This window comes from Chaetodon trifascialis, chromosome 3 (genome assembly GCF_039877785.1).
Source record: "Chaetodon trifascialis isolate fChaTrf1 chromosome 3, fChaTrf1.hap1, whole genome shotgun sequence".
In the NCBI taxonomy this organism is placed as follows: Eukaryota; Metazoa; Chordata; class Actinopteri; order Chaetodontiformes; family Chaetodontidae; genus Chaetodon; species Chaetodon trifascialis.
Window position 1 is genome coordinate 8,991,862 of NC_092058.1, and position 27,953 is coordinate 9,019,814.

Below are 27,953 nucleotides of genomic sequence, written 5' to 3' on the forward strand. Positions count from 1 at the left end.
CAGAGTATACGATTTGTCTGGCTGTATGCTCGCCATCACACCCGCAGAATTATTCACACTTCAGTGGAATAACTTACACACACTTCGTTTCACAGAGGAAGGCAGACTTCCATGAGCCGAACGGGGAAAGTTTGTATTTGTATGATAATTTTAAGGCCCCAAGTGTGTAAATGTCAGACCTGACAAGGGCCCCCGGGTCTCCAAGGGACTCCCAATCATGAACAGTGCCCTGAGCTGCACTGTAGGATTGGTAAATATGAGGTAATTGTATTTCACACCGAAGGCTCGGCAGTCAATTTTCAGCTAACAAAGCAGCCCTGTCAACCTCCACCATATTAAAGGAGAATAAAAAGGTAACTGTCATTGTCACGGTATTGATGGATCTGAGGCAGACCCTCCGCGAGAAACACAGGATTGATTCCCAGGAAAAATTATGTTTTTAACCGCCTTTGTGTGAAAGCAGAATAGCATTTGTCCTTCAAAACATGGCACAGCGCTGATAGTGCAGTGCTTAGCGTGCGGGACGCCTCATTTCAACTCCCCGGAGTCCAACAAAAGCCTTGAACAGGGCCTGTGACAAGTACGTTACTCTCCTCAATCACTGAGACTGCACGATTGTGAATACACAGATTCAGGAAACACTTTGTTTAGTGGTGGAAAAGGTATTCAGATCCTTTACTTAGAACTACTAATACAAAAATGGTGACATACTCCTTAATAATTGAATGTCCTGCATTTATAGTATGAAAAGTAAAAGCAGTCGTTCTGCAGAAAAATGTGTACAAGGCATTTTACTGTTGCAGCTGCTGGAGGTGGAGCTGGTGTTAACTAATTTATAAAGCGTTTAGTAGTTCCAGTGGTTCCCAACCGCGGGTTTGGGCCCCCTCCAAAGAGCCACTAGATAAATCTGAGAGGCTGTGAGATGATTAATGGGGTGAGAAATAATAACGCACAAAGTTCCACTCCAAAAATTTCTATAATCATTAAACTTTTCTGTCATCTTTGCTTTTTGGTGAAATATTGGATAATTTTACTGCTTTTGGACCTTGAAAAGTCACTTTTGGAAGTCACAATATTTGCCTCTGAAAGTTGGTAAAGGAGGTATAAAGCAGCACCTAAAAATGGAAATAAACAGAGTAGATTAAAAGCAAATGAGCAGCTGAGTAAATGTACTTAGTGACCGTCTTGGTCATCAATATTCCCTTCTCCTCAGCAACCTGCCTTTATACGATCCGTTTGATTATCAGGTTAATGTTTGTAACGGAGGAAAAGAAAGACAGTCTAAACACTGCCGAGTGTTCAGTTAATGCTCGCTTTATAAATGACGACTTGTTTTTCTGTCGGCACCATGTTGCGGTTTGTGTACAGTAACTTCAGTGTGTGTTCAGTTCACTCTGTAACCTCTGTGACAGCCACGCAGTCTGTGCGTGGACCAGAATTTTAAAATCTGTGTCGAGCAGAGAGCTGGGGGATCGCTCTCAGTGGTTCCGGCAGTAGCCACCCTTTCAGATCACAGGGAGTAATAGGATTCAATATAAGAATAGAATTTAATGGGGTTTTAAATACATTTAAAATGTGCCTCATTTGGCTTGACATTGTTAAACCCACAGCGGGAGTTTCTGATAAACTCGCTGACTGAACAGCTTGTGCTCACTGTTTAAATTTCACATGATTGAGATACTGACTGGCCAGTGAAAGTTCAGCGAAGCTCTCAGACTGCTGCAGAGTGATGGGGAGCAGACAAGGGCAGAGCCATCAGAGTGCCTCAGATGCACCAGAGAGATCCTCCAGATGGTTGAGGATTAAGGGCAGTGAGCAGCAGAGTGTGAGTGCTTCTGGGACACAGGCCAAGGCCTCATCAGCCCGGAGCAGGGTCACCTGGGCTGTGCAGGATGTCTGAGGTCGAAAGCCCCGAAACACTCCCAGTGATCCCAGTATACATTATTGATGATGTTAGCCAGCGTATGAGCTGATGTGTGTGCGCAATAGATGACGTGTTTGCAAGAGTCCACACAAACTGATATACAGATTGTGACAAACGTCAACCAGATTTGAACCTTTGCAGCTGTCAGAGTGAAAAAGTGACATTGTGACATTTTTGCCCATTGATAAACTGACAGCAACGTTAGATAATGAATGTTACGTGACAGGTTTACTGAGCCAATAGCAAAGCTGCGTGGACTAAAGCAGGTCATATTAAAAGAAAAAAAAAACTCTGCTTTTATTTTAAAGAATCTGATCATTTTTATCATTTTATCTGAAGTTTTACTCATTGCTTTTAGATCACAGTGTCTCAGCACACATCTGTGGGCTCATGTTCTTAGATGTACTTAGACTTAATCTCAGATCCTAGAACAAAACTCTGCTCGCAGCCTCCCGCTCCAGACTTCCAACTAAAGGAGACGGCGTACGTTCCGTCCAGGCCCCCGGACTCTGAATCGGCCTTCTTGTTGAAATTTGTTCGCTCCCTCAGTGGCTTCCTTTAAATCTCTTCTGTGAACTCATCGTTTCAAACTTTTGCAATAACTGGACTTTCTGCGCTAGGTCACTTTTAACTTTTACTTTTATTGTACCAATCTTTTTTGATGTATTAATGCATGTTTTTTGTGTTTTTTTAATGAAGCACTTTGTGGTACTATTTTAAAAGAACATTGCAAACCAAGGTTGCTATTATTATTAATATTATTAAAGCTGAAATGGCTCATTATGTTTGCATCCTTTTGATAGTGCAGGAGACCCTTTGATTTAGAGAAAATATCACTTTGAAATCCTCAAAATTGGATTAAATGGCCTTATTTCAGAGATTTTTCCCTGATGCAATACATTTTAATACTCTCTGTTTTTTTATTTCTGCCATTGTTCCCAAGACGTACCCGTTGTTCCTGACAGGAGACAAAGGTCTGAAACCCCGGCGCCACTCCAAAGCCCAGCTGGTCTATGAACGGCGGCTCGTCCTGGGTGTGGATCTGAACTTTGATCCCTGCTTCAAACGACGTCTCGTCTGTTGACAAGAAGAGGTTGGGACATTTACAACAGAGATGATGATGATTTGTATGCACACATTGGCCCGCATGATCTGCCCAGCAGCAACTGTTACTAATCAAATGTAGAAAAGGCTTTGCAGCAGGGGAATATGTTTGCCAGTGAGTGAAAAACAAGCCAGAAACAAAATGTAAAAAAACACAAGAGCTTCAAAATATCATTAACTTGCAGTCTTCTTTGAACTAGAAAGAGCCTTTCCTGGGGAGTAATTGCTTATGCATTAGGTTTACCTATGGACTTCCAGGGATGACAAACACACTGTGATCTTTTAGGAGTTAACAAAAGCTGGAATGAGGAGTGAGAGGATAAAGACGATGGACCTCCTAAGCGCGGCGGTTGATGACATACCCCGCAGGAGGCTTATTTATGGCACGGTGAAATGAAAGTGAATGGATAATGGCGATGAGGATAAAAAGTAAATCAATACAGCTGACAGTTTCCTTTCCAACAGCACTTTGCAGTATGTATTCTAAATGAAGCAGATTGCCTCTTTGATACTGAGATTGGGGGAACATCACAATGATATGGTGATTCAAACTGGCACTTGTGCAAACATATTTCCAGCACATTTGCAGAGACCTGGTGCTGCTTATCGTGGTGATGGCAGGCTGGATTCAAGAGATTTAGTTCCTTTGAGCGCTGGCTCGGGGATAAAGTAGGATGTCTGCTTCCTGCCGCCTTTCCTCCCCGCTTGTCACTCGGTATCGTCTTCTAAGTGCCAGGCTTTCTCACTATTTTCAATTAAAGAGCTCAGGGATGCAGCTGGAATTCAGCACGAGAGCTTTGACAAAGAGCGACAGACTTTAACTGTTACACATTGCTCTTGTGAGACTGGGTACAAAGCCATTTCTGCAAAGACAACTGCTCGAGGCTCGGAGCAGCACATATACATGAGTGTGCCCAAGCTCCTTTCATCTTTAAGTCATGGCCATCTGTCATCCAATTGGAATAATGATATTTGGACTAACCGCACAGCTATTTCAGCGGCTGTGCTTTGTTGTGAAAGAAGTTCTGGTATGCAGTAATTAAAGAAGAAAATAACATACTGTAGCCATGGGTTTAAGCTTGTCAAACTGCAGAGAATCTCATTTTCTAAAACCACATCATGACACCTGCCAACCCATATTTTCTTTCGTTTCGTTTTTTAACTTCATCATCACGCTGAGCTCTCTCGGTATTAGTCGACCAGCACGGACCCTCACTGGTTCCCACTGTTTCTTCATGGCATAAAGGGTTTCATACACCCAGCCGTGTTGTTTCTGTGAGGAGCTCACATGATCTGTCTGTGTCTGCTTCCCGTTTCCTCCCACACTGCAAAGACATGCAGGTGAGGTGAAGTAAAAACTTTAAATTGCCTGTAGGTGTGAAACTGAGCGCAGTGAAATGTTAGACTGACACTCTCTGACCTGATCAGCCGTGCGTACTGACAGTTTTGCGCTTAAACCACGTGTAGATTTCTACAAACAGAATGTGAACGATCAATCTTTTCATGTGCAGCAAAGCCTTCGTCGAACAATCTTACATTACAGACACACAAATCCTAAACTCTACTGTCAACCATATCATACTGCATAGATTGTAAACTATTGTTCCTGAACACATTTTTGCTTTTATTTAGAAAACAAGCACTTGTTTCAAAGTGAAATTATCCCTTTTATACCTTTATTTCCATTGGAGGTGTGACATAAACAACAGGCAAATCTTTTGTGCCAAAATCTTGCATGGTAGGTAGAACGACACGTACTACTTTGCAGGGCCATCTCTGTCTTGTTTGCTCTACTTTTAAGCTACTCAGACTTTCAGAAGGAAGTGCTGACCATATTTGGTTGGCTGGGGGTGTTTCTGCATATAAATAAGCCTCTTCGTGCACAAGGAGATGGATGAATCGGCCAGTTTCATCATTGTTCATTGTGTGCAGTTGTGCATGTACGTGTTCGATAAATATCAATTTTCTCGTTCTCACAGACAGTTCCCACGCACACACATTCAGAATTTGCATGCTTTGATAAGTGAGAGCCCAGGTGTTTGAACTGGCACATCATGCACTGCAGGGCACTCGGCCAGATTAAACAAACAGGAAATAAATGCTGCTATAATGGGCCTAATAAATGGTCAATCTGCATCATTATGGCAGTAATGACAAAAGCATCAGGTGTCTGGAATAACAGGGTCTGATATTAAAGGCACCTGTGGCTGACATTTTTCCTGACTTTAAGACAATCGTATCTTGTTTTGTTAATTCCTACTGCTGCCTAGTAGCTTCACTATAAAGACAGACTTTTAACAAGTAATTAAGAGCATTGCCAGCAAAGTTCATTGAAAACTGCAATCACTTTGAGAAAACAAAACTTTGTGATGACAATACAGTCCAGTATGCAAAGTGATGGACAATAATATAATAATGACATCATGCTAAAATAATTAAATGGTGAAAAGCATGTGAATTAAGTATATGACTGTGTTGTACTGTAGTTATCCCTTCCTCAGGTTTCCACCACATCCCTCCTGTAAAACTCATTAATCATTTAAAAATCTTACATAAAGAGCATTAGATATTAACATTATTAAATCATTTAGGCTTTGAGTGCATGCAGCTTTAGATTTAAACATTAGTCTCATATCACAGCTTTGTGTTTCGTGCTTAATTATGACCGTGAACACAGAGTTTCTGTGACCACTGAACTGTCTCCCTCCATTCATGTCCCAGTGCATATCAAATATTGATGGAAATGCACAGCAACATATGCAGCTGCATTTAAAATCAGAGTTTCAGGGTCTGCCGCGGCAGCACAGAGGAGACTCAACTGTGTTGATGATGGGTCGGCCCTGACTGGAAGAGCCTGTCCATTGATTTTATATCCGGCAAATGGTTCTGCTCTTGTTTGATTTATGCGGACTTGAAGGCTAACTGACAAGTGATACAATTATATTACAATGAAATAAAATTTCCGTGATCAATATCCATCTGTCTTTATACAGATTAGTCAATAACATCGCTGGGACATGGCAGATGCATTTCAAATGAGCAAAGGCTGCATTTTTCAGGATCATCACTCATAAATAAGTGTGTGTTAAGAGGAAGTGTGCAGCGAGAAGAGTTCAGAAGATTTCATATTTCAGGTGCATACCGGAGCTGACATTTGCTGCAGACAAAACACATTTTAACCTATTTGGTCTAAAGTACGCTCATGTTCACGACACTAAATGGATTCAGGATTTCACAATCATTGTATCAAAAGTGCCTGCAGTGAGCGAACACAGCACAGTCGGCCTGACTAGAGGGGATTCCCTGAGATAGACCAACACTGAAAATAACTGGCCACTCTGGTGTTTAGTTGATTAAAAAACTTTTGAACTCAAGTCCTCGCTTAAGGGTGAACAAAAACACCAATTTTGTGATTTTAGCTGAGGTCTTCAGAACTGGGAATGGGATGTTTCCTGCAATGTGTCCTCAAGGTAATCTTACCAGTTTCTCCCCATACAGGCAAGTATTCATCCTGCTGGATATCCAACATCAGCTCCAGGCCGTTGCCCATCCCACCCTTCATCGTTACCAGGAGCGGCCGTCCATCTTGGCCCGAATTAAAGGTGTAGCACTTCCCGTAGCGTGTGAATATCTGAAATACACAGAGACAAACACAGGGATTTTAGTGACGTGGACGCAACACGATTACAGGAAAGACTGGGAGCATCTCAGTTCTGGTCCAAAAGTAAAATCGCAGTGTGCAGCTGAAAGCGTTTCATGCTTGTGGAGTGGAGATAAAGGTAGTGGCAAGCAGGGGATTGTTTCAGAAGCAGCTGAAAAGCACCTACAGTAACCTGCTCTTGTTAGGCTGTCAGCCGCAGACCTCAGAGGTCTTTGTGTTGAAATGCTGTTGACAAACTGAGCCCTCACCCCTCTCAGTGCTGCATGATACAGGATGTGCTTGAGCGAATGTGACACGAGTTTTATTTCAGAGCGGGATATCCTGTGCCTGACAAATCTCACACATGACTGCTGGCATCAAAGGAAATCTTGCAAAAGGTGAATGAAGTTCTTGTCTATCCCCACAAATGGACTGATCTCTGTTTCTGAATAAGAGGAAGTTATGATTAGAGCGGGAACAATTTGTCGATGAATTGATGGGTCTGCTGACAGAAAATTAAGCAGCAACTATTTGAACGATTTTTGCCTTTATTTAATAGGGAGAGGAGAGTGACAGCGTGGAAAAGAGAGAGAGGACGACGTGCAGCAAAGGGCCTCAGGTCAGAATCGAGTCCGGGCCAATGAGGTGAGGACGCAGCCTTGATTCTTGTTTACATGTTTCTGCTTTTCTTTGTGACTTTCTTTGTTTCTTATGACAGAAAATGAGCATTTTTTGGATTTTGGACTGTTGGTCAGATCTGAATACATCACCTTGAGCTCTGGGAAAATGACATTTTTATTGGACCAAATGATGATGAATCAGTGTAATAACTGGCAGATCAATGCATTCTGATTTGGTTGCAGGCCTAATCATCATCACATCTAGTGCTGCAACTAACAATAATTCACATTATGTCATATTATGTCTTGTACACCCTCCACCTACTGAAGTTGACATCTATCTCATTTTGCCTGCATAACAGTCCATAATCCCAAAATATTCTGCTTTATACAATGGAAAACTAAGAAAACCAGCAAATATCCACTTTTAAGAAGCTAGAACCAGTGAATTTTAGCCATTTCTGCTTAAAATCTATGAGTAGTTCAAATATCAAATGATCAGTGAGTTTGCTCTTTTTCTCACCCAACTGGATTCAAAGCATCTTGAAAAAAGGAGGCCAGATCAAGTGAGCTCCACATGCTGCTGTTCCACTTTTATCTCCACAGTATGACAGAAACCTACAGATGCAACCTGGAATTCACTGAACATGGCGCAGTCTCATCAGATCCTAACGATGCCTGCCCTCAGATGCCTGGAGTTTGTTGTGTCCTATTAGTTGATCTGGCAAATACTGCACAGTAGTGTCTGCTGGGCATCTGCTGGACTATAGAGTGTAGCAGGGAACTGTGACCTATTGGCAAAGACATGATTTCCAGTGAACTAATGGATGTGTAATCAAATCATAGACATTAGCAAATGGAAAGCTCTGGCAAGGATCCCCTTCTTTGTTGTCAAGCCACATGATTGCGAGCCCTGAATCAAAGCATCCCAGCTCACAATTAACTTATTATTAACCTTCAACATTTTGACATTCATACGAGGAAATGACAAAGGGAAGTGGAGGAGGAAGAAATGACAAAAGGAGCAGAAAAATAATATCTGAAATAAGTCTCCTCCTTCTTGGCCTCCACTCTTTGTCTAAATTCTGCACTCAGAACATACAATAGAGATAAGGCTTAATTGTAAGATTGCAGTGCAAATAACTGTATCACAACACAGACAGTTGGTACAAAAGCTTTTTTTTTTTTTTTTGCTGAATGACTAAAAATGTTGAAGTGGGATATCCTTTGAATGTACCGTGAAGACCTTGGGAGCACGCAAGGAGGAATTTATTACATGGGTGACTTGTGAGTCAGACGTTAGCACTTTATCGCAAATTACTCAAATGTCACAAACACCAGCTGCAGCCATGTCTCACAAAGGAAAAGTTAGCATAATGTGAATGCTGTTCACTGAAGAATGGAGGATGAATCACATGGATGGATCGCCTCTCGGGATGCGGTCATATAGGAGGTTTTCAGACAGAAATTGATGAAATATAATAAAAAGCCTTTTGATATTTGGACGCAACATGAAATGTGACCTTTGAAGCGGCAAAAGCAAACGGCCGCCCATGTGTAGTTACCTCAGAGCATGACACAAGCATCAATAAAAGACCCCTGAAATCCATCTCAGCCCTGGAGTCGCCACTGACCATAATCAGACCACTGTTTATCATTACTCTTTGGAATATAAGACAGGGAAATCTAATGATAACATGGCACCGCCTGCATCAGCTGCACATGCGTAAAAACCTGCAGAAAAAAAATTGTCTTTGCATCTTGTCTGAGCCTTCTTTAAGCACAGATTTATCCCTGCAACGGCAAAACAAACCACAGTTTACTTACAAATCCTAAACCAGCCAATTTGTTAGGACAATTTCTGTCCAAGGTTTTACCCGTTTACCGCTTACCAAGACCGATTCTTCGGGTGACAAGTTTGAATGCTCAGAAAAAGAGGCAATGCTGCTCACAGTGACAAGAGCATTTGGCAGATACAAATCAAAAAAACAGTGATAAGATCGTTCATGATTGTGTGGAAGTGCCTGCTTCTCAGTGAGCACGCACCCGAGCATGCACACACATTTGCACGCTAGTAAGAATGAGGGCGCTTACAAGGGAGGGTGTGTGTACAGTATTTGTGTGCATGTGTGCAACCACCCCTGCTTGCCATCTGCGTTTTTGTGTGTGTGTTGATAATGTGGTGATTGACTACAGGAGGCCTGTAGTCAGAGTTGCTGTGGTAACCAGGAGATTGTGCTGGCTGCACGCACTGAGTGAAGAGCAGCAGCAGTTGGTGCCTGTGGTGACCTTGGGGAGTCAGGATCTCCATTGTGTTCTGTACCTTTGAGGTTTGTGCTCAGTCTGAACATGCTTCTTCATGTCTGTCTATCACGCAGCCTGTCTACATCATTCAGTGTTGTTTGCAGTGTTTGCGCAGCATAAAATTCCCAAAGCACATTCTGACAATTCGGCAGGAGCTCTGCGTTATTTTGGAAAAGCGGAACCTTTCATCAGAGACAGAACCTCCCCAAAAAAGCCTGAAAAAACAGAACCTCCAACAAAAATTTATTTTAAATTAAGTGGAGCAAGAGTGAAATAGTTCTGCAGAGAGATAGTAAACATTTAAAACTTGATATCATTAACCTTTTTACTCAAATACATTTAGTATTAGGGGTGAACATACTGTTTATTTGTGACGCCTAAGCAGCTTTTCTGAAGGAGTATTACATTTGGCTCTTACACAGCTCAACACTTAGCCTTATACATTTCATTTAAAATGAGAATTACCAATCTCCAATACTTGTACACGCAGAAATCAAATATTCAAATCGCGCCCACCTATGAGGATAAACACTGAGAGAGACATCACCCTCTCGTGTTCTCATAGGGTGTAGAAATGTCACTGTCTCCCTCGTCGATAAATAATTCACAGACAGACAGCCCGAGACTGTTGAGAAGGCCCTCGGCTATCCTTCACATGACAATGTGACAAGGATGCACAAGCTGTTCCCTAAAGTTGCCAGGGAACCACTTTCCCCCCTCTCCATCAGAGCTGAGCACAGAGGTGCAATGTGTTATGACAGTTACAAAAACACACACCTGAAAGATTGTCTGGGCTTTACTTGGCACTGAATCAGCTCAGCTAAAAATAGGGTTTGCTGATATTCTCACTGTGTTATATGCAATAAATTTATGGTCAACAAGTATAACGATCAAAGGAGCAATATGTAAGACTTTTTGTTAAAAAATCTGATGGTATGTCAATGACATCGTATTGTGTTGCAGGTAGATAAAGTATCAACTGAAATTAGCGTGCTAACCGGCTAGCCCCAGCCTGTCCTGTCTCGTAATACCACTTTGTACCTCAAGAGGTGATAGTGAGTCGCTGTAGCATCAAGTCTACCCTCAGTCCAACATGAGAGAGCTTACTTTAACCTCCTGTCAATCATGTTGAAGGTACTGCTTTAAAGACAGGTAGTTAATGAACAGAACAGTAAACACAAAGATGGCTGAAGCTCTTGGAAATCGACCATTACCAGCACCCGCCCCCAGCAAGAAACCACATTCAGCGGCAAAGAAAAGAAGCAATAGAAATACAAGCAAAGTGAGAGCAAACATTGCTGTTGCTTTCTGGAGACGACTTTCGGCAAGTAAAAGTATGAAGATTAATGCTGAAATTGCAACGTTTCTCCTAGACTGGTAAGAAAACAACTGTTCATGCTAACACTAGCTATTCAGCGAAAGCTTACAGTGGGAGCGACTGTACATTTCCTTGTGTACAGTGTTGAGTTTGAATTCCACAGGTGGCCAATTCTTAGATATGACACCTTTAAACCCGCTGTGCCTGAGTTCTGCATCTAAATGAATGTCTGCTACATTCAAGCCCTTATCAAATGAGTTCACACAATGCTGATATAGTCTATCGCCACCAGGTAAATCTCTCTGTATTTCACACTATACCACAGTTTTTAAATTAGTTCCTGACATCTTCCCTGCGCTGGGACACCAGTAGTAACGCACTACATCAACCAACAATGATTGGTTTGCCAGAGCCGAAAGGGGTTGCAACCATAGTAGCGGAGGAGGGTGCAGCAACTAGGAACATGATGGAGCCTAGAGCATAATAAGCATGTCAACAGCGTTTTTGTAATTGCTCTCGCTGCCTGAAGGGGGAGAAAAAACTCAGTACTTTAATGAGTAGAAAATGAACCGTGCAATTAACTTTTTCAGTGTTTTCACTGCTTGTTGTCGGTGTGGGCAGGGATTGTCAGACAATAGAAGGAGCATTTTACACTACAATCCACCAAAGGCAAAAGATACACCTCTGATTCGAATCAATACTTCTCCAACTGCTTCAACAAAAACTGAACATTACTGTAAACTTCTCAAATCTCTCCTAAACAATATCACCTCAAGGTACATTGCGAAGTTGTTCTGGAGCCTCTGTGCTTATCACACGGTCCTCATCAGCTGGTGAGAATCCAGAAAGGCTGATAAAGAGGCCTGAAGGTGGGATTTTCTTTGTCAGCTGTTGTTTCCACGGTAAAGAATCCACTTTGATCGTTAACTTTCAAGGCGAAGTGGATGAGAGGCGGCTCTGATTCGTAAGAGTCATCATCAAGCTGGCAACTGAGCAGGCTCAATCAGCAGATGAGGACCGTGTGATGCTGCCAAATGCTCCAGAGAAGCTATGTACCTTGAAGTGAGATTGTTTTGTCATTACAAATGTAATATTTATCACAGGACATTATATTGCAGGAGATTATTCTGTCCACCTGTTGTGCGACACCTTCCAAGATGCCTCTGCTAGCTGTCAGAGAGCAGGTGTGAGCTAAATGTGTAGGTACAGAGAGCTGAGAGCATACTGTGAGTGGAGAGAGAGTTTTTCCAGTCACAAACAGTCAAAACTGTTAAATAAAATGCGTATGGTTGCACTGCTTTGTGCACTAATGATGCTGCTGCTGGTAGAAAAAGATAGTTTAGAGGATTTTTGCCTGTAAGATTGTTAAATCTGTACTGATCAGTACATTTATGTTTGATGTGACAGCAGTCACTTGGAGGGATGAACTCTGCTGTTTCTCTTGGCTGTACAGAGTTTTTTTTAGCATCTTCCAGCTAATTTAATTTTGGTTTAAGGCCTGCAACTTTACGGTTTTACAGACCAGCTGTTTTCAGTGAAAAACCTCTGACAAATATACTGTCCACTAGCTGCCCACCACCACACAATAGACCAACAAAGTTAGCCACTGGCTGGAAACGTTGAGCACCAAACAGCTAAAGTGCCACTTATCTCCATCAGGAGGTGGTGGAGAACAAAACTGAGTTAAAAGGTGGGTGAATATTGGGCTCATCAGGTTTGGCAACATTAGAAGGTGATAATATGTCAGTGTACATCTTATAGTGCTGCCACCAAATGGCCAAAACAGCATTTAAAACAGGTTTAATAATCAACTTTACAAATTCAAAGTCGTGATGAAGAGATGATTCATCTTCACTGTTGTTTTAGATGTTGGAAACTTCATCTCCTGCTACACATTACTGTAGCCACTCTGTCAACATTGAGCATATTTTAGCTTTGGAGGCCTGCTCAGTTATTTATATTAGATAAAAAGCAAATAAAAAACACATATTGAACCCACAAATCCACAGCTGTTGCTCGTAGCTGTACTAGTTTTTTTTTGTTTTGAGGGTTGATTTTTGTCCCAACATTTCATCCACAAATCTAGAAAAAAAGAGAGAATCCATGACACAGATGACCAAGACAGAGAGTAAATATACCTCCAGTTAGACCTCCCAGTAAGATTTAAGCAAACTGGGTGGAAATCTGGCAGATCGATAGGGTGCACTGGAGGGACAGAGGATGACTGCATGTTCTAGGATGGATTTTGTAACTGAAATCAATGTCTGAGACTTACCTGCCTGATGAGAATTAAGCCTGTGTGTTGTTAAAGCACAGATAAAGACAGATGCAGCACTTGCAAGGAGGGAAGGAAAGAATGGATTGATGAGGCCAGTGGACCCAATTTATGGAGTTTCAAGAAGGACCGGCAACGTGGGGGGCCTCCTGCACAGAAGTCAATACATCCTGAAACCTATTGTATGCAGACAGGCTCCCCTTCCTCCTCCACACCTCACTTCTCAAGTGTGACTGATTCTATTGGCCTGACTCATGCCGACGGCTCATCTTGCCTGCCCTGAGGCTAAGCAAGGCATCATTGATTATCTATGCACTAGCACATATCCCCAATACTCAGACCTCAACATTATGTTTATCTCTGAAATAGGTTGCTGTCGCTTGGTCACCCTTTGAAAGACACAAAGCGTTTTCTAAATAGGTTGGGAGGAAGAAATGTGTTTGTCTGTGATAACTTGTTTTGTTGTTCCAGATTCAAATTTGTGAAGAAATAAAAGCATGTTTTTGATGCATTATTCGGGGATATGGTTCGATGACACAGAGACTGAGGGCTGCCACCGAGGCAAGCAGCTCCAAATTAGAAATTTCCCTCTAAACATAAAATAACCCTCAGTCTTGTTGGCTGCAAGCAGCAAAGAAAAAAAAACTGATTCCCCAACATCAAACTGTGTTTCAAACACAGAAGAAAATCTACTTAACTGAAAACAAATTTGGGTAATGAGGTGGGAGAGAGAGGAACATTTGGCCCTCGCATTGTTCTCCAGGCGATGATGGAGTGCAATCAATGGGGCTGCCGTTTACCAATGAGGCCAGCGCTAACTGTTTTCCATCACAGTGTCGGTGAACGTTGTAAAGCGTGGCTAAATGAATCAAAAGTCTTCATTAGGGGCAGACTGGTCTCTTGTGAGCACAGGACTGTCCGCACATTGATCGAGCACTGATGGACTACAGAGGAGGAACCCCTTCAGACCACATGGTGAACGCAGGAGACTGTGTTTTCCAGTCACCTCTGATGAAATGATTCAACTTTTGATAATGTTTGTCGTGGGATGTACAGCCGTGATTTTCCACAGTGTCTGTGAGGGAAACAGTGAGCCAAAGCACCAAAGGAGTGTGTGAAGGAGTGAGAGAGAGTGAAGAACAAAGAACAGATGCCATTCTGTGAGATATTTTAAAATGCAAATATCGCACTACCAACACCAGCGCTGTCAAGCCTGTCAATTTAGGAAAACTACAAGAATAATCCAGGAACATTATGGAGACTGTGAGCAGAAATTCAATTATGTGAGATAAATCATTGTTAACTCTCCCTGGAGTGCAGCACGGCATAAGCCCGTATATAAATATTATAGCGGCATTTAGTGTACGTGGCGAGAGCTTAAGAGTCACAGAGAGTTAATTGAACCACTGAGGCGCATTACCAAGCAACAGCGCAGAGGAATGCGCATTGTGCACAGCCTGATGGTTGCATGTGTTCACGGCAGATTAATTACAAAGCGAGCTGTCATGTATCCGCTCAGCACATGAAACACACTGACAGGCAACTGCTAATACCTCACCCTCCGACTAGGCCCACTAATTGAAAAAGCTGCATCCACCTCTAACTGCTGCATCAACCTGTTGGGAGGGGGTGTGGGCGAGTAAACACAAAGAACTGAACTTTGGCGACACACTCACGGTGCTGAAATTGCGCGGCCCGCAGAGCTCTCCCTGGTACCGACAGTACAGCAGCATCTCCTCCAGCTGGTGTCCCAGCCGGTCCAGCAGCTGCCTCATGGACGGCTGGGACTCCCGCGGAGGAGGAAGAAAGTGGTTGAAGTCCAAAATCCGCGATAGCGGGGACCAGGGCGGCTCGGCCCCTGCGCTCCCTCCACCGTCGCCCCTCAGAGGTGTGAGCGCATCTCTCGCAGCGGGGGAGACCTGCCAGTTCCTCCCAAAAAGTCCAAGCCACCTCCCTGCGCTGAATATGTCCGTCTTCTTCATGCGCCGCGGCAGCAGGAGGTTCTGGTTACATATGGTGACGGCGGGGAAAACGAGGCGCTTGGCGTACACCATGTGCGCCTTGGTGTACACCGGCGAGGAGAGCAGGTACCGCACTCTGTTGGAGGACCAGGTGAAGAGCAGAGCCAAAGCTGCCAGGAAAGCCAGCAGCCACGCAACTCTCCGGGGGTAGGAGCCGCTGATGAAGATGTGCCTCAAGCCATGAAAGGTGGTGTGTTTCAAGAAGAGCTTCCCGGCTTCGGCGAGGGAGCCCGGTCTCGGTTTCGATCCAGACGAGTCGCACTGGCACATTTTGGAGGAAGGCTGGTGCGCGCTTTCAACATCGGTCCTGCTGTGGTCACAGTGAATGAGCCCCAACTCGCCTCTGCGCTCTCAGATGGCTGCTGTTCGTCAGAGACTTTGGAGAGAGAGAGAGAGAGAGAGAGAGAGAGAGAGAGAGAGAGAGAGAGAGAGAGAGAGAGAGGAGCACGCAGCTCTGCTCGGTCCTCGCAGGCGCTGAGCAGCAGCTTGTGGCGGTGATGGGGGAGTATTTTGTCGGGCGCACAGCACTCCCTGAGCTCGTCGGGGTGTGTGTGTGGAGTGGGGCGGACGAAGTTTCAGAATGATTTAATGCGCTACTATGCAGCAACAGGAGTCCAGGGGATTATTTCATCAAAATTACAAGCAGTTAGTCTGAGAATCTAAAGAAATGCCCCAGAGACAATGGATTTAGTTTCACTCGCGGTCGTATTGTAATTCTACTTTCCCTCTGTTTGCCTCCCTATCTCACTTTTCTATCTTGGCCTCTTCCTCCACCCTCACACACACACACACACACACACACACACACACACACACACACACACACACACACACACACACACACACACACACACACACACACTATCGTCAGCGCTGTTTGCTGAATGAAATCATTGGCCTCAGAAGCTACGGAACATTTGTCTTCCTTTCCAAGCCTGTCACACACACACACACACACACACACACACACACACACACACACACACACACACACACACACACACACACACACACACACATACACCTAGGCACACAACCACACAACTCACACACACACAACACCACACACATGCACGCAATCCCTCCAGGCTCACTTTGTATTCTTCCTCCAAATTGAACGCTGCACTACAGAAGGTGATGCTGTAGAGACTGTAGCCTCTTTCATTACTGTTCCACCAGTTGAATTTTAAATATTTCAGATCCAAGAACATCCACTGGGTGCTTAACATTTCGCTGACACTCAGGTGTGAGCAAACTGGCTGACATTCCCGACTGTCAATCCTCTGATGCATTTCAGTGAAAGATTTGAAATGTTATGGGGAAAACAAAAAGGTCAAGATGCTGCTGATTAATTGATGCAAATCATGTTGCACATCTTTAAAGCATCTCCCGAAATTCTGAAGAGCCTAACTCATATTTAATGGGTTTTCTGACCAAGCAGTGCCCCAGTTTGACTGTGATGAGGGAAACCTGTTTCAGGCTCGGCGGCAGAGGCTTGAATGCACCATTGACGAAGCGCTTTGCGAAAGCTATCTCTCTATTGGAGGGGGGAGGCTGGTTAAGTGGTGGTTCACGCTTGGTTGGTCATCATCACAAAGCGTTCCAATCCAGAGTGAAAGCTGGACACCACGCAGGCCTGATTCTCACTCTCTGCTCCTACTTTTGGGCACAGTGTGTGTGTGTGAGTGTGTGTCTGTAGTTTACTGCGTGACTGAGGTAAAAGAGGTGAGAAGGAAGTGGAGTGAATGGGAGCAGAAAGAGAGCATGACTTCAGTGTACTTAGCAAATCAATTTATCTTGTCTTCCTCTCTCTTAGAGGATAAATCCAGTTTCTTGGGTAATTGCTGAGATCCGGGAACACAGTGACACCGCTTCAAAAAAGTCCCATTGGCTGTAAAAAGACAGCTGTTTAGCCAGATTATGTAAACCACTTTAGGTAAAACAGAAACTGATCACCCTCAAAATGTTGGCAATATGACATGTTGAAAACTGCATGCACAGCTAATGCAAATATGGCAGGTCAAAGGTGGACATGAAAGTCAGTCTGTAAAGTGCTTGGACCATAAAGTGCAATGGACTTTATAGTGTGGGTCATGATTTAACCTCTCGCCTTTCTCCTCTCTTTCAAATGCATTTGGCTAATGGGGGGGCAAGGCTGGATTACCAACCAGGCAAAGAGGGCAGCTGCCTCGGACTTGAGGTTTGATCACACCAGCTTTAAAAGGGCAAAGTTTCATGGCAAAAAATTCCAATCCATTAATGGATTAGCTCGTGGATAAAATAAATCTTCACAAATTTGTGCAGTTGGCCAATAGCAAGCCATCTTGAGAGTGCTGACCTTTTATTTAACCTCCCCATGTCGGTGTAAAAACGGCTTCTCTGATGAGACAGGAGTCAGTGGTACAAGTAGGCCTTTAGAATAACCTGTGTGAATTATGGTCCTGTTAGCGACCATGCTAATGAGCTCGCTAATGATCAGCAGAGCTTTATTGTCCCTCTTTAATAACTTTTTATTGAACTGAAATGATGCACGGCGGTGACCACCATGCAGGGTGGGAGTGAACAGAAGCTCTGGGAGCTATTGTGACTGACTAGCGCTAGCCTGGTTAGCTTGTGGTTAGACAAACATTACTTGCAGGTTTGTGATGGGAGGCTAACTCTGGCCTCCAGCATTAAAGTCAGATGCTAATCCATGACCCTGATCTCCACACTTCTAGCTTTCTGCCCTGCTGCATAAAGGTCACACTACACTGGGATACCGGGCTGCTTTTTGGTCAAGCTGATGCTACCCACGGTGTACATGACAGTACACACAGTGTGTACATGATAGGAGGCTCGAGCACTGGTGGGAACAGATGAGATCAGGCAACAACCAGCAGTTTAATCTCTCTCTGTGTTTCTGCGAGGATGCAGCCTCCTTACTCATACTTCTCACTGTCGTTCTCTCGCTGGCGATGGGCTGTAACACGTCATAACGTCCCATCTGAGGACATTTAAGTCTCCTACGCGGGTGATTACTCATGTTTTAACAAGTGAGGGTGTCATGGGGAATGGAAGCTCAAACGTGGGCCCACGACGGCCTCGCAGTGAGATACCAGAATCACACATAGCTGCACCAAAGAAATCAAGATGTGCTTGATTGAATGCAGTTGTGTGTCATGCACACCTGAGTACAGAAGTGAGAGAACATGACTCACAAAGAAGGAGAAAATGAATCTCTTTTTCTTATCTAACGGGAGCATAACTGAAGTTTAAGCATAAGCATCTGGGACGTGTACGGATTACTGGTCATTTAAATTTAAAAGATTGGTGGACGGTGCATCAGAATTCACCAGAGATGGATCCTGACACTTTTGGCATTTAGCTGCATTTGTTCTAACCCGGTCAGCTCATCAAGAGTGAGACATACCAGGGGAGAGGCTCTGCGCAACAAGCTAATCCGTCTGGGTGAAAGGATAATGATATACTGGCTTCACAGAGAAACAGAATCCCACAGCAAGGGTAACAACAACAGAATAACAAATGAACGCTGCTACGAAACTGTGGATGAAGAGTTTCACAAATGAACTCATCATGAAAGCAAACTGGGATATTCGTTATGGGACCTTGGGCGCATATCTTAAGTCGACTAATACCTGAGCATCATATTGTGTTTGATTGACTGGTTCCTGAAATAAACCACATATTTACTAATGGATAAAGGGGAGACACTGTTTCAAACACATCTTTCACTCATTCGATTCAAGAGCGAATAAAGAAAAATAAAAAAGAAATTCCATAAAATTAGTACCGGGCAGACTTTGACTAAAAGACTATTGATTTTTCAATGCCGTGTAGACTCCCATAGCAGAACTTTTGAGTCTATAAAACGCTGCTTACTTATTTCTTCAAAGACGAAAGAGTTCAGGCATGCCAAGGCGGTTGCCTTGAAGGGAAATACACATACGGCATTCATATGACCATACAATCACAGCCCAATCTTTATTTTAGAGCGTGAATCTGTCTGTTGCAGCCATTTCAATGATGTTATTGAGACAAATCCCAGAGCTGCTAAACATAAAGCTGATGGGGACTTTCATTAACACCCCGACAGTGTGCTGGGTAAATTTATGGACACATTTTGGCGTTCGGACCTGTCAGCAGCACCACAATGAAACAAAAAGAGATGTAATTACGAACACATTCTCAGTGCACAAATGCCAGTATCCATTGCAAACTGATGTCATGAGTTTCCATCGCAGGCTATTAAACACCACAGAGTATTAGTTGCTTGATCGCTGGGAACTCATGTGAATAAGAGTAATCAGCAGATAGATGTTTTTTGGGTGGATTTTTGCTTTGACAGTTCCTCTAAATGAGAAAAAAACTTCGATTTCAATCAGCGAAGCCAGCGAAGCAGCGAATGCTTAAAAGCCAACTCAAGATGAATGAAAAAGCACAGACGAGCACAGAAATTTAATAGCTGCCACTTGACGTCACCTCTTATCAGTCATTTTAGAAAGTCAGCCATGATTACTCCTTTTGGCATGCAGAGTGCGCCACGCTCAGGGCAGAATTACATGCTGTATGTTAATTCTTTTAAACCCCCCCCGTAATATTCAAACGTGTGGTACAAATTTGAAGGTGACGCACATCACAGAATTACCTGTAGGATAGTTGTGACTTTATATTTATAGCTATATACATATGCAAGTCTCTCCAAGGTCTTCAGATGTACATGCACACATGCACAATTGAATAGATGTGTTGGAAATAGTATGTAAAGTACAGTTATGTACTGTATATGCAAACACCATAGACCTTGCACAAGGGCTCTCTGCTGTGCATCTGCACATACAAATATACTGACACGTGACTTTTGAATATTTGTTTTTCTGCAGACGCTGTAAATACATACTGCAGATGTAAATCTGTAGATACTGGGAAGATACGCGTATATTATATCTATTTTAATTATTGCATGGGGGGGCACGGTGGTACAAGCAGGTAGTGGGCGTGCCTCACTGCAAGAAGGTTGCCGGTTCGATCCCCGGGCGGGGCCCCTCTGTGTGAAGCTTGCATGTTCTTCCCGTGCATGTGTGGGTTCTCCTCCCACAGACCAAAAAGATGCTCATTAGGTTGATTGGTGACTCTAAATTGCCCCTAGGTGTGAGTGTGAGTGTGAGTGTGAATGGTTGTCTGTCTTTGCATGTTGCCCTGCAATCAGCTGGCGACCGGCTCAGGGTGTACCCCGCCTCTCGCCCGTCGAAGCTGGGATAGGCTCCAGCCCCCCTGATGGATGGATGGATGGATGGATGGATGGATGGATGGATGGATGGATGGATGGATGGATGGATTATTGTATGATGTAATACAGGTCATCAGTATGCTTATGTGGTATATTCAAGTCAGTTATGTATCTGTATACTCATGCTAACACTCAATAAGGAAATAATCACATAAACAGAGCAACACTACCTGCTAGATGAGTCTACAGATTGGAGTTACATCTGAGATCACAAATCAATAAATATGTTTTTCATTAATAATTTAGCTGAAAAGGAAGTGACAAGAGCAACATGGATATCCTCTCTGGTGTATGTGGGCGCTGAGGGGTAAATAACCCTCTGGGATCCTCACTGCTCTGCATGCGCTGACGGCAGAGGCTCTGGGATATCAAGGCACCCGACAGTTAATCAAACTGTCACTCCAGCTCCGGATCCAGGTGGAGCTGGCCAGCCTGGACCTTGACATGTGTAGAGTCAAACTACATGACACAAGGTAAGCAACGCCGTCAGCTCCTCTCCCGGCCTCTCTCCTTACCACTACCTCTTAAATCTACTTGGTTGTACACACTCTACCTCCACCTCCTTTCTCTCTGTTTACCCTCAACACGTACAGTACAACACCCGCGTCTGTTTGCCAGGGCATAAACACAACGCACTTCCCCTCTTCCTGCCAATTCTCCACTGTGAGTATTTCTTTAAGTCAACTCCTCCCACACACACACACACACACACACACACACACACACACACACACACACACACACACACACACACACACACACACACACACACCTTTGTTCTCCACTCTGCCTCCCTCTCTCCCCCTCTCTCTCTGTGATCTCCGTATTCTCTCTGCTTCTCTTGGTTGTCGCTGTCTCTTCTCTGTCTCCTGCTGGGAATGTTTGGCGCCAAAGCATCCACAAGGGAGCAGGCATGGAGAGAGGGAGGGAGGAGGTGACAAGGGGTGGAGGCAAGGGGAGCGGCAGCAGTCAGGGTCCTGTCGCTGCGGGACCTGACAGAGGAGCAGGTGGCGATTTACAGAGACAATTTTGAGGATAATTGTGTACACGATCTGCTGCAAGGGGCAAGTGTCACAAGGGCCACCTTTCCAATGGCCTCTCAATCTCCTGGCCTATAAGGTTGAATTAAATACTGCGTCAGGTAGGTGCCGCTCTACTGCAAAAACAATCTGAGCGAAGAGAGTCAGTGGAAGTAGCTCAGGAGCTCTCCGCAAGCTTGTGAGCGCAGAGAGCTTCAGGTAGTGACATTGAAACAAAGCTGAATATTGTGTGACGTCAACGGCGCTCTGAGTATAAAAAGTATTAAGAGGCATATTGTGTAAGTGCTGTGAATACATGTCCTTGGTTCTTAAACTATAATAATTCACTCTGTCTGCTTTGAACACAGCACAGTGTGTGAAGCAGAACATGCTAAACTGCTGCAACTAACATTATGAAACCTTATAATGATTAAAAAGTACAGTTCTCATTCAAGGGGCCTTCGAAGACAGCATTTTAATGTCTTCTGTTGTCCTGGAGGAGCTTTCTAAAACCTGACGAAATATGAAAGACACAATTTTGTTGTGTTATGGGAAATGTAGTAACCTCCGTTTATAGAGCATGACCCATACTATGGACTAAAAGTCAGGATCTGAGCCGCTACTGCTTTATAGATGCTCAAAATATCTGGAGCACAATGAACCAGAGATTAAAACTTTAAAGATTATAAAATGAAACAATAATGTTTGGTTTATTATTATTATTGCTGCAGTTGTTATCATTCCATGCCTTTTCTAAGATATTTAATGTGATGTTCAATTATGTTTTTGTTTTTTTTTTAAATAGAAATGTTTTTTCAAGGCCTGATGCCCGAGTTTCAGTATAAATGCAGTTTCAGATGCTTTTCCACCCTGATGGAGTGAAACAAAGCGTAGATTACTAGTCTATTTATGGAACAAAAACTGGTCATATTTGATAACACAAACTTATTGGACATGGGTGAGCGCAGTCAAAAAATATCAAAATAAGTATGAGTCTTTAACAGTTCATGTTGACCCATTTCATAGTGATTGTGCATTAGAGATGCTGTAGGCACAGTGTGAAGCCTTTGAGCTGTTTTAAAACTAGCGTGAGGAGCGCTGCCTTGGGAAACATATTGCGGCATTGAAAACCCTTCAAAGAGAAATAACAGTAATATTACTGTAGTTCGCAGTATTTAAATACTCTGAATAGCTGGTATGTGATTAGAATTCAGTGGCTACAGAGCCTTGTCAACATAACATTGCTATGGACAGGACTGTGTGAAAGGGCTGAGTGTGGCGGCACCACCATGCATGACACATCAATGCAGTAATCTGAAAATGGACTCAGGAGTTTCACTGTATAAATACTGTGGCTGGATGGAGCAGATTTGTATTTACAGCCCAGGGGGCAGTAAGAGTATCCCTGCCTGCACAGGGAAAGGCAGGATGACACATCTAATTCATCTTGGCAGCATCATGACAGCTGGGCTGGGGAGAGTTTGGAAAAGGGGAAACGGTTCTGATGAATGACTTTCAGGATACGGCCGCTAGCTACAGCAAACAGTCTCCCAGCCCCCTCAGGCCTGATGCCTCCTATTTGCCGCTCGGGGAGAAATGAATGAATGGCCCTTTGTGAAATAAATGGTCCCTTTCTGTTTGACATTTACAAATGAATCCTTCTTGTAAAACTAAATCCATCCATTTGTCTTATTAGCAGTGGAGGTGAGTGTCCTGTGCTGGTGCTCAAGATTGTGTGGTTGTCATAATCACACACAGCAGCAGTGATTTAAGAAAGGCACAAATGTGGTGGCCGAGGCTTTTGTGGAAGGGTCAAAGAATGCCTGTGATTATGCATTCAAGCTATATCGCTCACATAAACAGCAAAGAAGAAGATTTAGGGGATAGTTCAACATTCTGTAAATAAGCTTATTTGCCTTCTTTACGAGAGATGATGAATATCAGTCTCGTGATTGGTATATTTCCTAAAATAAACTTCTATATTGATAACTTTGACTTAAGGACACTGATGAAAGGAGTGGAAATCCATGGCATATTGAAAGTTCAAATCTAGGAGAGCCACCTCAAATGAAGAGTTTTGGCCTTTCTGCACACAAGCCTTGCACGCACTTAAATATGGAAGGACAAACATAAAACACACACTGTACTTGTTACTCCACTGTAACAACTGTGCGCACTTTGAAATCAACATCAAACTGGCAACAGCATGAACAAAGTTTCCCGCTCCTTCTGCAAATACATAACCTATCAATCCCGTTTGCTTTAAAGGAATAAATGCCTCGAGCTCAACCTCTCCCCTTCCTGAGAGACAAGTTGTATCATAAAAAACAAAATATTATACCGAGTTTGCTTTTGATTTTTAATTCAGCATAAGAGCGATCAAGAGCCTCTCCACCAATGAGAGCCTCAGGAGATATCCTGTCATGTCCTATTAATTTCAGTCTCTACACAGCTTAAGGAAAGCTCACAATCGCAGGCTTAGAAGATGCTTTTAACCAGTATACTCTGACAGATTGAAAACAATGAAACAAACACCTCTCCCATTTCTTGTCTGGATGTAGAGCTTTAGTTCAAACTGCTTCAGCAGAATTTATATATGTGCAAATTCAGTGTTTGTCCTCATCCAGAAACTTGTTAAATTTGCACAAAGTAAACTGGCAGGTTGTTAAATGGCTGGTGGCAAGAAGTGAAAGTATGCAGGTGTATGTGTTGCATGTCAGGGGGATGTCAGAAATGCCGTGAAAGCAGCACTAACGAAGGAGGGTCGATGGTAGCCCGACTAGCTGTCAACCCCTCGGAAAACAGGCGCACACGCAAACACGCGCATGCACACACATACAGACGCGCAGAGGAAGATCAGTCTGCAGAAAGGGTGAAACAGACCGAAGCCAGTTGCACGGTGGGCTGCACCTAAATGGATCTTTCATTTTGATTTCATTTTGGTCTGCAGCATAATGGTCCCTCTGGAGATACATTTACTCAAAGCAATATGATGGCTGAAGTCTTGAGTGCGTGTGTGTGTGTGCTAGCATGTGGGAGTGTAAGGTGTGTAGCAGACACAGCTGCTAATCGCTGCCGTTATTTATTTGCTTTTCACCCCCTCTCCAATAAGTCCTGATTTGAAGCTGCCCCAACAATGATGCCCTGATAAAAGCGTGTGAATGGGGAGGTGGAGGTTTGAATCAAGAAGGCACACCCCCCTGATGTCTGTAATTCTCTCACCGTATGCTACTTAGGCAGGATATTATTGGTGTTAAGATCTGCATCGGCTGCGCTTATTAGGTTGTGGAGCTGAACAACACAATCAGCTCCTCTTCGAGTATTGCCCAAAGGCAGCCGTACTAGACCTGTTCAGATTGACTCTGAGATTCTGGGATGAAACAACAACCGCTCAATCAATAGACCTTCAACTAACATTAGCTCAGGGCAGGCCTGTTTACAATTTGGAGCACATTTACATTTAAGGCAGTTTGCCGCTGCTCTTATCCAAAGTGTCTCACAGCGACAGAGCAGATATGTGTTCAGAGTCTCAAATAACAATACTGTTTGAGGATGATGTCTGCACTGCTGGTTAAAGATTAAGATTAAGATTCACTTTATTATCACACAACACTACACTACGTGCATATGCCATGCTTTTGGTGAAATTATTTCTTCTGCATTTAACCTATCCTGGAAGTCCAGCGGTGCCCGGGGACCCAGTTCCTTCTTGTCACCATTGGTCAGGTGGTGATCTTCTTGCATGTTTTTAGTGGGGGTGTTATATGGAGGACACCCCAGGTGAACACGGGGAGAATATGCAAACTCCACACAGAAAGGCCCCTTTCCTCAAGAGATAAAGGGCAGCAGGCACCAAAGACATTGTGGAGGACACGCTCCCAGCTCCCCCAGATGGGAATCGAACCCGGGACCTTCTAGGTGTGAGGCGACAGTGTTACCACTGTCCCACTGTGCCACCAAAGGGATGAAAACAATAGAGGGATCAAACCTGTGATGCTTCAGCGTGCGACAGGGAGCAGCCTCTTGAACCCTACATCACTTTTCCACCTCAACTTTAAAACTACATTAAAGTATAGGTTCAGGTTTTTTTCTATCTTTTGCAAAAGACGGGGGACAAATGCAAAGCCTTCCTTCCATAAAAAAGGGGAATTCTTAAGTTCAGCCAAAGTTAACACGAGGCTTCGGCAGCGTGAGTTTGCAAAATCAAGAGGGTAAACTGAAAATACTGCCTTTTTATAAAATTTATGTGTCCCAGGACAGTTTCACAGCACTGGCAATAAACCCACTCGCTAGAATGAAGATAGTTCTTTGCAAAGCATAAATTAGAAAGTATAATTATAGATCAAGCTACTCAGCAGTATATAAATTAGCTAAAATTAGCCTCACCTTTACCAGCTGCAACATTAAAGTGATGCTTATGCAGTGCAATAATAATTATGATCCAATAATAAAATATATATTACTCTAAAATGGGCCATTCAGTATGAGGAGTACTTTGAGTGTATTTTCATGCTAACACTTACATACTTTCACTTCAGTAAACTCTTTAATGCATGACTTCTTCATGTAACTATTTCGACACTGTGGTTCAGTCAAAATTCTCAATGATTCTTCCACCGCAGCCTTAAAATCCATGTATGCAGCATTTAGCTCGGCAAGCCTTCCGATCCATATAATCACTGATCAGGACAGAAAAATGAACGGGATGTTACAGAGCGAGAGCCAACTACCAGAAGGCTTGTCAGAACTGATGTTCAACAAGAATTCACAGGTATTAACACACACGCTCTGACACAGTGTAAAGACATACACTGATACCCCTCGTCTCTAGCTGTCTGCTCGAGTCTCTTTCTGTCACACACACACTTAAATACAAACATATACCCTAAAACATGTGACTAAGGTGAGGTAAGGTGATCCCACAGTCCACTGCAAAGAGACACTCACTTCCTTACGGGGTCCTGCTGACCACGATAGATACAGTCATCTATGAAACTCTGGAGAGGAGAGGCAGCAAACACCAGTTCGCCCACAAACACGTACTCGCCTCTAGGCATCCTCCCCCACCACACACACCACACACACGACACCTCTTAAATATCTATTTTTAGTATGATTCCGTGTACTTGAACTACAAAGAGTTTTTTTCCAGCACAGACAGCCAGCGTTGTTTAATTACTCTAATAAAGGGATCGGTCCAGCTTCAAAGGTCCGTCTGCACATTCATGCACGCATCAGGCATGAGGACACACACAAGAAGGCTTTGGGAGAAAGACACACACGGAGCCACCGAGGGAGACATAAAAAGAGAGAGAACACTAAGCCAGAGTCCAGTGCTTTTAAAAGGGCACCACCTTTCTCCTTGCAGCTCTTCTGACATCCACTCTGTCATTTGGAGCCAAACATTTTATTTCAGCTCTGATAGAAAGTACAAGGGGGACAATCCTGTAGGAAGCCATTAAGGCCCTCTCATCAGCCTAATTAGCTAATAGAAAGTGGCTATTGGCCCTGTATAGGACACTTATCATATGTCTTATTCATATATAATTGCTCCAACAAGACTGCTGTATCCCTCATTTTCACATCATTAGGTATCGTTTATCTTAGTCGGACAGTGAAGTGAAAGTTCTATCCTTTCATTTATGCCACTTTAATGATTAATTAGCATTTGTATTATGAAGTGCTGGCTCATATTGAAGAGAGGCAGCGATGTATTTGTGCAATTTAAATGACCCAGACTTTGTATCTGGTTGGGCTCATTTTAACAGGGCGTGAATTCCGCTGCACCTCTTGTCACCTGCCTCCAAAGAAGACTGATGAGGGATTTAATTAAAATGGCTGCATTCGGAAAAACACTGATCCGTCACTTGGATAGAGGGAGAGAGAGAGAGAGAGACAGGACACAGTGTCAGAGAGTCACAGTGTCTCTTCTACTAGACTGAAGTCCCTCATGTACAGAAAGAGTGTGGGAGCTGAAGATGGAGGGAGAGATGGAGAGAAAGGGGAGAGAGAAAATGAGTGAGGTATGGGTTTCTGCCAAGGCCGTCCACGCTGAGCAAACCTCAGCTCATGTTTGATTTGCAATATTTATTTTTTAATCCCCACAACACACAAATAGAGTTTAATCCCTCAGGAAAACAGTTCTTATAAAAAAAATGCAACCACTGTCTTCCACTGGCAGCAGCTCTCTGCTTCTGCACGAAGCTTTAACTGGATAGTGGCCGCTGCAGCTCTGATGTTGCACTGTGGTGGGAATCAACGGGTTCTTTAGAGATGGGATTAAGTATATTTTGGAGTGTTTTCTCATAAACAAAGAGAGAAAAAGAGCAGCATGCAGCATCCCAGTGCCAAAACTCCATGAAAGCCAGTTTAGGTTCTAAGATAATTGTGAAACACTGCCCCCTTGTGATCGCTATTTGATACAGGCGCATGCCAGCACAA

General features: G+C 43.5%; 1 protein-coding gene across 3 annotated transcripts in view; it reads right to left on the bottom strand.

Moving 5' to 3' along the window:
- The window catches only part of asic1b (acid-sensing (proton-gated) ion channel 1b), a 148,105-nt gene that overhangs the window by 12,537 nt on the left and 107,615 nt on the right, over nt 1–27,953 (bottom strand). For 2 of the 3 annotated variants that reach the window (XM_070958617.1, XM_070958615.1), the window contains 2 exons: nt 6,509–6,659; nt 2,874–3,001 (listed from right to left, as the gene is read on the bottom strand). In XM_070958617.1, coding sequence (XP_070814718.1) covers nt 2,874–3,001; nt 6,509–6,659 — 279 coding nt within the window. Of the gene's footprint in view, nt 1–2,873; nt 3,002–6,508; nt 6,660–14,861; nt 15,719–27,953 lie in introns of those variants that run through there. The other variant, XM_070958616.1, reaches the window with a different exon arrangement.